The sequence below is a fragment of the Chrysochloris asiatica genome, unplaced genomic scaffold, assembly GCF_000296735.1.
Source record: "Chrysochloris asiatica unplaced genomic scaffold, ChrAsi1.0 scaffold00007, whole genome shotgun sequence".
Lineage (NCBI taxonomy): Eukaryota > Metazoa > Chordata > Mammalia > Afrosoricida > Chrysochloridae > Chrysochloris > Chrysochloris asiatica.
In genome coordinates, this window is record NW_006408525.1 from 4129402 (window position 1) to 4140397 (window position 10996).

The 10996-nt window shown below is 50.4% G+C and overlaps 1 protein-coding gene across 1 annotated transcript; it reads right to left on the minus strand.

Moving 5' to 3' along the window:
- Window positions 1–9648, minus strand: NLE1 (notchless homolog 1 (Drosophila)). The gene is made up of 14 exons (XM_006832325.1): window positions 9619–9648; window positions 9333–9476; window positions 7205–7422; window positions 6463–6542; window positions 5167–5243; window positions 5002–5009; window positions 4912–4929; window positions 4404–4596; window positions 3785–3920; window positions 3635–3681; window positions 2025–2227; window positions 825–984; window positions 679–749; window positions 1–67 (listed from the first exon to the last, which is right to left on the minus strand). The coding sequence occupies exons 1-14, from the start codon at window positions 9637–9639 to the stop codon at window positions 55–57; spliced, it is 1389 nt and encodes a 462-aa protein (XP_006832388.1). The 5' UTR covers window positions 9640–9648; the 3' UTR covers window positions 1–54.
- Between the last annotated feature and the right edge of the window lie 1348 nt (window positions 9649–10996).

Here is a 10996-nt window from a genome sequence, read left to right on the forward strand (position 1 = left end):
GGCAGGCAGCTGGCAGAGGCTGAGTCCAGGTGGGGATCAGAGAGAAGGGGGAGTTCATCGCCTCCATCTGGGGGGAAGAGGAGGGAGTCAGGATGGGGATCCCACTTCAGCAAAGGGAGACAGGCTGCTGTCTAATCCGAGGAGCCCACTAAAGGGAAGAGCCTGTGGCTTCCCCTCACATTCAGCAGGGTCCTAGTCACTAGCTCTGCTGCAGTCACTCACATTCAGGCTGTACACCCACTGACTGACCAGGCCTTCCACTGGGAAGCCCACCACAGCCAGCAGTGACAGTGACCATGCTTCACAAGCACAGAAGGCTTCAGGTCCCTACATGTCCCTCCCCTCTTTCCTTCTTTGTTCCTCCCAACCGTCTGTTGAGCTTTGATAATTCCCAAGAAACAGGTTAATCAAGACTGTACAGAGAAAGGTAGAACCAGGATTTGAACTCAGAGCTGAAGACTTTAAAGTCCAGGCTTCAACAAAATTATAGGCACATTCTGGACCGAGCCCTGGGCTCTTTCTTGCAGAATGGCCGGAGCGCTGGCAGTCTCCCATGATCCCTGAAGGCCTCCCACCTGCCCACTGAGAACCTGGCACCCGACGGTCCCTCAGAATTCTAGATCTAAAGAGAAAGGCTGAAGGAACGCTGAGCAGCCAGCTACCACCTCTCCCACTCACATCCGGAGGCACTTGTCTTTCCCTCCGCTCGCCACTCTCTGGCCATCAGGACTCCAGTCGACAGCATAGACCTAAGTCAAAGAGGAGAGGGTTAGGGGGCAGGCTTCAGCCCAGCCCTTCTCCTGCCCCCAGGGTGGCCGCCATACCTCGTCAGCATGGCCAGGCAGGTCCATGGCCAGCTTCTGGGCCTTCACGTCCCACACCTTCAGCGTGCTGTCACTGCTGCCGCTGACCAGGAGCCGGCTGTCAGCTGACCATGCAATTTGATACACAGCTGCCACGTGGCCCCGCAAGGAAGCCAGGTACCTGAGCCAGGGGAGAGGCTGATGGCCAAGAGGCTTCAAACCTGGACTGCAGAGTCTCCTAAACCGAGTGCAGTGGTTCTCAACCTTGGCTGTATGGGAGAATTACCTGGGGGAACTTTGGGGAAATCTCACTGCCTGGCTCCCACCCCAGATCAATTTAAGCACACTGGTCATTACTGTTGTGTGAAATTCTTCCAAATGAGCCACTTCTACTATGTACACCTTAGAATCCCATGCTGTCATCTGGATAGCCAACCTGTCAGACTGTCCTCAACACTTCCGTACACAGTGGCAGGTGGCATGGGATGACAGAGAGCCAGGCCTATCTGGGGCTTTCATACCAGTGAAGACTAGCTGTGTGTCTTAGGACAAGCCGTGAGGACTCTCCGAGCGACGGTTTCCTTTTCTTAAAAAACTGAATTACCCAGCTCAAAGGGTTTCTGAGTGAAAAGACACAATGCCTGACACATACATAGTGGGCACTCAGAATCAGCTCAGCTCCCCTTCAGGCCCAATAAGGGCTCTCTTGCCCCTTTTGCTTACTTGCCCAGATGTTTGCCTTAGCTCCAATCTACTCAACCCCAAGCATAGGCAGCCTCATTGCAGCAGTGCTCCTCCCACCTGAACAGGTGGACGCATCACCTGGGGACCTTCAGGTGATGAAAAGCAGGAGGTGATTCTGAAGGGCTGGGGTGGGGCCCGATACTGCATTTCAACAAACTTTCAGGTGATGCAGATGCCACTGATTGTGGCCCATACTCTGAGGAGTGAGGGTCAGACGGCAAGGAGAGCACAAACCTGTACGCCACCAGCTCCAGGGCTGCCGTGTCTCCAGCCTTTTGTAAAATCATTCCTCTCCTCAGACATAAACAGGTGGGCAGCTGCAGAGCCCATTTAGGGTTGACCCTAAATATACCATCCCACTTAATCCTCGTAACAGCAGGGCCTCATTTGTATGTTACAGAAGGGAAAGTGGCCCTGAAAATCCAAACACTTGCCCAAGCCCAGCTCTTTCCTTAAGCCCTCTCCTCATCCACTCACTTGCCGGTCCTGCCGTCCCACAGCTTGATGGACTTGTCGAAGGAGGCACTAGCGACAAGGCGGGAGTCAGGCGAGAAGAGCACCTGGTTGATGAGGGCCTGGTGTCCCGTCATCCGTGTAAGGGGCTTCTTGTCCTCTGCTGGGGACCACAGGAATAGGGTGAAGTCGTCTGAGCCAGACACCAGTCTCTCTGGGCCCTGGCCCTGGGGAGGCAGAGAGCATACTGTGAGAGATGTGGTCCAGGAGCAAATACTACTTCTTACCCAAACCCAGGACCAGGGGGTCCTGGACTAGGAGAAAGAACCCCCAGGTAAGATGAAGTCAACTACCTAATACAGCCTTTCAACTTCTGGCCGTAGTCTCTGTGACCCCCATTTAATGACTGAGTGGGACGATGCAAATAAGGAGCTTGTGGTCCATGAAGAGGATCAGACAGTATGCTGCCAACATAACTAAGGTGCAGGGGTGGGACCATGCAAAGAAAGTGTATAGACCCCTAATGAGGGGACTGGTCAGTTCTGCCAGCCCACCAGACTTAAAGGAAATAGGGAGAGTGAGAGGGAGGAGCTCTAACACGGAAGACACTGACAGAACGTGGTTCAGCAGCAGCAAGAGAGATAGCAGCAGGGGATGGCTGAAGTGAGGCTTGCTGACCCCTAGCAAGTCCCAAGCAAGGCTGACCAGCAGAGGGTGAAAAGCAGCAGTCCTGATTCAGAACTGTATCCTGAGTTGTTCCTGTTTGTGACTTCGCTTGTTAATAAACCACTGAAGTGTTAAGTACTACTGGTGAGTTCTGTGAGACAGTGCAGTGAATCACCAAACCCAAAGGCTGGAGGAAAAGTACTGAGGTGAGGGGGAGGAGTTGATGTTAGATGATGGAATGGCATAGCAGTTTGGAAAAGTTGGACGATTGGACATCTTCAACCTACGCCCCAGTCCAGATCAGTTTTGTGCTGATCCTTAGAAATTATTCACTAATCAGGCCAGTCACTTCCCCCAAAAGGAAAAGAAAACTTTATGTATTGACATGGAATGAGTCTTACGATTTATTTGTTCCTAAGTGTGTCAAGTCGGTTTCAATCTATGGCAACCCGTATAGGGCTTCCAAGGAGCAGCTGGTGAGCTTGAACCACCAACCTTGCGGTTCAAACGACTTTGCAGTCTGATGTTACATGAAAAAGCAAGATATATGTGTGTTTGTACTTATATAATATACACACATAGGTAGGTGTATATAAAATCTCCAACAGGAGACATAAGTACTGACAGTGCTGGCTGCTTGATTGATTATCTGTGGAACAGAGATGGCAAGACTTCTCACTAAATACCTTTCGTATCTTTCGAACTTTACACCAGATGAATGTGTTACTGAATCAACAAATTAAATGAGAAAGAGAGGCACCCTGGGAATGCAATACATAAGCAAGCAAACAAAACAAAGTAAGACAAAGTGACCCCTTGTACATTCAGATTTTAGGATTGTAAACTAAAATAATAAAAAACAACTTTCTGAAAAAACTATACTCTGAGCTGGGGCTAGCAAGCCCGTTTTGAGGACCAGTGGAGGAAGAGGTGCAGAACTGGGGAGGCACTTGGTCAGAACAACTCACCCGCACGTGGTTGTACCGGCTCAGAGCCTTCTCCTTCAACTCCTGCACTGTGGCCAGGCATGGGAAGGAGAGGAGACAAGGAACAAGGCTTATTAGAAAACCCCACACAAGCGGTCCAACAGCTTCCTCTCCCCTCCTCCGCTCACTCACAGGACCCTCGGAGGTCTTGGGCATTGACGGAGGCCTCTGCAGGCTCAAAGGCTCCTGTGCGAAGAGCATAGTCAGTGCTGAGTGCCATGGTGTTCACCCAGTGACCGTGGCCTTGCAGAGTCCGGCACAGCACTCCCTGCGGGTGGGGGAGAAGAGACACAGGTCAGCCACCCAGACAGAGCATCCCCCTCACCACTTTCCACCCTAGGGGGATCCACACCCCCAAAATTAGTTTTGAAGATATGAAATGGGGACGATGAATCAGGTCCAGTGTCACCATTCATTCACCGTGATCTTGATCAGATCATGTTATACTCAAGTCTCCTCCTTGGTAAAATAAGGGCCCCTCTCCTGATCAATGTTTCCGAAAATATGTTTCAAGGAAGGGAGGTCAAGTATGTCAGAGGAAAAGAGCTTCAGTCAAATGCACTCAGGACGTGTTAGGTCTGACAAAGCTAAACAGGCTTTTCCATACGGCAAGAATTTTCAGAGCCTTGAATGGAATCTTCTCCAGTGTGTAGCCCTGACCACACAACAATGTGTCAGAAACACTGGGCTTGCCGGCGCCTCATGACCCTCAATTTCCCAGCCTGACCCCTGGCCCCCTCCTGGCTCGTACATCATGAGCTCGCCAGACTTTGATGGTGCGATCCTGGGAGGCAGAGTAGAGCAGCCCGTCTCCTCCCCACCGGAGGCAGGTGACTGACTGGGTGTGCCCGGTGAGGATGCGCTCGCAACGGCCTGCGGTTGTGTCCCATACCCGCACACTGCCATCCTTGGAGCTGCTGGCCAGGTAGCGGCACTCAGGGTTCCTAGCAAGGAGACAGATGTGACTTGCCTTGCATGGCTCCTCTCCTTCCCAATTAAAAGACGAGCGACAATCTGAGAGCGTCCTAACATGATCCGGCTGCACTGCATGCGTCTCTTAGGCCTCATGGCGAGTAGCCTCCCCGAAAGCAACAATGCGGGTAAAGACGGTCCCCACTGCCTGCCAAGCTGTCACCTGCCACTCAAACTGCCCATTTCTGCCATGCAGAACTTCTCTGTACTGAGCAGGGACGGAGACAGCTTTAGACCCTGGCCCCTCAGTCAGCACATCCCACACGCTGCCCCCACAGCTCACTTACACGTGGAGGGGCTCCCAGCTCAGGCCAGTGATCCACTTGCTGTGACCGGCGAGGGTCCTGCCCTCTTGCTTTCCTGTGCTTGGGTCCCACAGGAGAATCTAAAGAGCAGAAGCTTACCAAATGATCCCCTCAACCAGTCCCTGGGAGCACCAAGTCCCCCACCTACTGTCACCCACCGAGACTCCCTGAACCCCCTGGAACCTGACTCTGAATATTCTCCCAGCCAAGTGGACCCATATCCTGACCACCATATACCTGACCATTCTTGCAGCCAGAAGCCAGCTTCTTGCCATCCGGAGACCAGGATATGCTAAGGACCCAGTGTCTGTGTCCTAAGAGGCAGAGATGGAGAAAGGCAGGACCCTGCTAGCTTTATCCCTACTGCTAGCAATGCCCGGCACACTGCAGGTGCTCCAGGTGGATTGGCAGAATAAATGATAGAATAAAGGAAACAAGCAAAAGGGACTCAGAGCAATGTTCATGAAGATGGCGCAGGGCAGACAGGCACTGATTCAGTGACAAAAGACACAGAGGCAAGTGCATACAGGGATGGAAAGACAGACATTCTGTGACAACTGGCTACAAGCCAAGAATACCAGGAGCCACTGACAAAGCAGAGACCCTGTTTAGAGTTTAAGCCTCCAGAACTGAAAAAGTAAGTTCTGGTTCTTTAAAACCAAAAATAGGGTGAGAGAGGCTTCTAGGCAAAGGGAGAATACAACCCCAGTGCTCCCAACTATGCAACCTGCTGCAGAGAACCCACTTTGCTCATGTGATCCATAGTATAAAAGTCTGCACACATCACCCTATGTCATTTTCACAGTGGCTCTAGGGTACACAGCAAAGCAAGTATGAGCACCCCCATTTTCCAGATAAGAAAACAAGGGCACCTAGCCAGTCTATTACGTGGCATTGTTGTTGAATACCGTGGAGACGGTTCTGACTCATAGTGACCCTGCACAGAGTTTCCAAGGCTGTAAATCTTTACGGGAGCAGAAAGCCTCATCTTTCTCCTGTGGAACCTCTGATAGTTTTGAACTGCTGACCTTGAGGTTGGCAGCTCAACTCATAACCATTACGCTACCAGAGCTCCTTAGTATGTGGTATAGCAGTGATTATTTCACATGTGGCCCCCAGACCAGCAGCATGTGTATTACGGGGAACTGGTTAGCAATGCAAATTCTCAAGCCCCACCTCAGACCTAATAAAACAACAACTCTGGGGTGGACCCAGAACTGTGTAGTTTAACAAGCTCTGGAGGTGATTCTGAGGCACACTAAAGTGAGAAACACTGTGTGGTTTTGATTTAACCCAGGATTTCCCACACACATCCTACACACCCTACATACATCCCAGCACCACGTTGACTCTTCGGTCCAGTCTCTGCAGTTTGTAAGCACTGGCTAGGCTCCAAGGAGCTGTCCATGTGCAGGAATAAGCAACCACTAACTGGGTCCCACAGGGGGAATATGGACCAGATGTTAAAAAGCTGAGCACATTAGCCATCCACCACTGCGTTAAGGCCCCCTAAATGGCTGACTGCATACTGACCCTTACATGTGAAATGCGGCGTCTCGGTGCTGAGGTCCCAGAAGCGCACTGTGGTGTCTCCGGAGCCACTGGCCAGGTACCTAGGGACAAGGGGCTGCTTGAGACCGCTGCAGTGGGAGAGAGTGGCCCATCCCCTAAACACTGCACCCAGGCCATCCCCAGCGCCCATGCATGTCCTCAGTGACAGAATCCAAGACTTTTCTGTCTCCCCTAAGAAAGGAGAAATCTAACAATGACACCATTTGGGAAAGACCCAGCAGGCCTTTCTGTCCTCTTCCTTCCTGAGGCTACAGCAGCTTGTGAACCCATGGGGTTGTTGTTAAGTGCTGTCAAGCTGGTTCCCATTCAGAGCAACCCTGTATAGGTTTTCCAAGGAGTGGCTGGTGGGTTTGAACCACTGGTCCAGTGCTTATCTCTACGGTGCCACACCTGGACTTACAACCCCGTTTCACATATGAAGAATTAGCTCAGAAAAGTTGTGACTTGCCCAAGTCCCACCACTAGAAAGGGGTGGGGCTGAGCTTCTAGCCCGGATTTCCCAACACCAAGTCCAAGAACTTTTCCAAGGCACGTGTCCTTGCCGTTTGGGGACCAAACCTCATTGTCTATGGGAAAGTGACTCACTTGCACCCTGAGCCATGGCTCTGTCTTATGGTACTGATACCACAACTTGAGGGACCCTCCTTACTGCTGCCAGAGACGGTACCCCACACATCTCTCTCCCCAGTACTGCTGTCCTTACTTCCCCGTGGGGCTGAAAGCCACAGAAATGACGGCCTCACTGTGACCCTCCAAGGAACTGGTGCAGCGGGTCACGGCGCGGACTCTGAAGACAGCTTGAGGCTGATAGATGATGTCCAGGACCTTCTCCGTCTCCACCATCTGTGACTCCAGCGTCTTCCCCAGAGAGGAGACGATCTCGGCATCGTGCACGTAGAAAGCCAGTGGCAGAGGATCCTCCTAGAAGGCAAAGGCAAAGGGCAACTCCCCATCACTGAGCAAGACCCTCTGAATCCTTCAAAAATGACTGAATGACATTATATAGCACCTTGGGATGTATACATTACTATTCCCACTGACAACTGAATAGGACCAAAATGGCTCGGAGTAGGAGGCTACAGTAACAACTAGCCCAGTGTCCCACTGCTGATGACCAAAGGGTTCTGTTTGTTCCAAACACCTAAAAGCAAACCCACTTGCCAAGCAGACTGTCTTATCTTTCTCCCAGAGCAGCTGGTGACTCTCCACTTGCAGCTGAACAATTAACCCTCTGAGCCACCAGAAAAAGAAAACCAATGTTAAGGATTGTTGTTGTTAAATGCCATCAAGTCAGTTCTGACTCTTAACAACCCTGTACATAGGGTTTCTAAGGAGCACCTGGTGGGTTTGAAGCACGAACCTTGTGCTTATCTCACAGGGCATCAGAACTCCACTAGGGATAGCATACAGAGATAGGCAGTGTTTCTCAAAGGACCACACTATGCTACATAATGTATAAGAAACATCCAAAAATTTTGTTAAAAATGTACTCTGTTTTATCCTCAGAATCTGGTTCAGCAGGTCTAGGGTGGGATCCAGGAGCCACATTTTAAACTAGCATTCCCCACCCACTGCATGATCTGAGCGCAGCACTTTGAGAAACAGTGGGTTAGAAGGCTGATAGATTTGTGTTCTAATTCCAGGTCCACCATCTACTATATGTGCCCCATTGCCATCAAGTCGACTGGACACAAGGTGACCCATGTGTTACAGTATAGAATTGTTCCAAAAGGTTTTCTTGGCTGTAATCTTTTCGGAAGAAGATCACCAAGTCTTTTCTTCCCACGTGCTGCAGGGTGGGTTCAAACTGACAACATTTAGGTGAGGTGTTGTGAAGTTCCATCAGTTGGTAACGACTTACAGTAACCCTGTATAGGTACTCCGAGGAGCAACTGGTAAGTTTGAACTGCCAAACTTGCAGACCAGAGCTTATCCTACAGAGCCACACTAGAACTCCACAAGTTTTTTTGTTGTTGTTAAATGTCTTGAATTGGTTCCAACTCATACTGACCCTGCAAAAGGTTTCGGAGGAAGCAGCTGGTGGGTTTGAACTTCCGATTGTGTGGTTTGCAGTCCAGTGCTGAACCTACAGCGCCACTCCAGGAGGTGTACTATAATTCTTTGTGGGAGAAAGCACAAACCATTTGTAGCACCCATGTGCCTTACCTACAGTGTTGGTGTTCTTAAGGGCCTCCAAGTCAGTTCCAACTCACAGCAACCATAAGTAGGGTTCTCTGAGGAGCAGCTGGTTGGTGGGTTTAAACTCCCAACCTTGTGGTTCACAATTCAGTGCTAATCTTATAGCACCACACTAAGAGTCCTTACCTACAGTGTTGTTAAGTGCCATCGAGTCGGTTCCGATCCATAGCGACCCCTATATAGTGCTACCAAGGAGCAGCTGATGAGTTTGAACCGCTGACTTTGCTGTTCAAACCAACCTTGAGGTCCACACCAAGAGTCTTTACAGTGTAGCATCGTGCAAATAAATAATTTAATCCTTCGGGGCCACATTGTTAAACGTTGATATTAATGTGTCTCAGGGGCTATGGCGAAAAACCAGTGAGATACTGCACTCAATGAGAATGAAATTCTGTCGCTCTCTGCAAGTGGATGCTATGGTGAACGAGCAAAGCGCTTTCACCGACTACAAGTTCTGGGCCCTCCCAGGTGGGTGGCACTTCTGTGGGCTCACGGCGTGAGTAGTAGTAGGGGATCTTGAACCACAGACCCTCGGCCTTTAGATACCCCGCCTGAACACGGCCGGGGCAACGCTGCCTGCCCCCGGAGCCTAGAAGGAGATGCGCCGCCGCCGACCCCCGGCCGCCGCTCACCTGGGCCAGGAGCGCGTTGCACACGAGCTGCAGCTTGTCCGGGGTGATGTCCACCGGTACGTCGAACGGGGCGCCCAGCAGTTGCCCGCCCTCATCCTGGAACTGCACTAGTAACCGCTGCACGTCGTGCGCCACCGCATCGCCCTGCGCAGACACGCGGGGCGGGGGTCAGACAGGCCGCCAGAAGAGGAGGCCTTTCTTCCGCCTCTCTGGCTTCAGGAACCCCAAAGACCCAGCTTTCAGTGGCGGGGATCCCCCGCCTCCATTCACGCACACCTACCGCCACCGCCACGGCCGCCGCCGCCATCCTGCGTCCCCACGTGGAGGCGAAAGACTCCGTCGAGATAGAGCGCCGCCCCTAAGGAAGGGAGGCTGCAACTGACGACGTTGCCCTCTGTAGGTCCGGAGAGGAAGTGTGCTCTCCTGGCTTAGAGGATGCAGTCAACGTATCCTCTTCACAACAGGGATCCTTGCCCCATTTTATAGATGCTGAAACCTAGGTTTTGATAGGTTAAATAATTTCTCCCAAAACCAAGATAGAATAATGCCTGAAACTTGCTATCATCATCATTATTATTGCTTTACAATGTTGTAACTGTAGAAATGTTTTGCTTGTAGTACTCATCATGTATTACCTGACTTGACCCATTAAAAAAAGTAAGTGTCTAACCTCATATTCAGCAAATGGCAGAGGACTGAATAAATAACCCAGAAATTATTGAGTTGGGGGTGTGGTAGTGGTGTGCCGTGGAGTCAGTTCTGACTCATAGCGACCCTTCATAGGATTCCCGAGGCTGTAAATTTTTACGGGAACAGAAAGCCCCATCTTTCTTCAGCAGAACGACTGTTGTTATGTGTCGTGGAGTCGGTTCCGATTTATAGTGACCCTATACAGGGTTTCAAAGGCTGTAAATCTTTATGGGAGCAGAAAGCCTCATCTTTCTCCCGCAGAACAGCTGGTAGTTTCCAACTGCTGACCTCGTGGTTCGCAGGCTGATTCATAACCACTACGCTAACAGAGCTCCTTAGCGGAACGGCTAGTAGTTTCAAATTGCCGACCTTGAGGTTATCAGCCCGATTCGTAACCACTATGCTACCAGAGCTCCTTGAGTTGAGAGTTGTTGTTGTTGTTGTTGTTAAGTGCCTGAGTTGAGAGTAGGCATTATTATTAATATTTTTAATGGATCAAGTCAGTTAATACTTGATGGGTACAAAAGCAAAACATTTCTATAATTACCAGTATTGCAAAGCGATAACGATGATGCTAACAATGTTTCAGGCACTGCTCGAAGTGTTTTATGTATATAACTCATTTAATCCTCCCATTGACCCTTCTATCCCCATATTACAGATCAGGAATTGAAGTAAAGACCAAGGAACATGAACTCTCTCACCAGAAACCACAGGACCTTCCTTGGCAACCTTACTCTCTCATGCCCCTCACTTGTAAGCAGTTCCAAGCCTGTTGCTTCTGCCCCAGCAATACTATATCATGAATCTGTTCATTCCTGTCTGAGTCAGTATCATTTCCTGCCTGGACCAATTCTTGACTCCTACAATCTGTTGTCCACATTGCAGCCAGAGTAAACTTTCAAACTGAATTTCTGGTTCAGTATTTCCCTCTCTAAAGCTCTGAAGTGGCTCCCTTTGACATACAGGAAAAA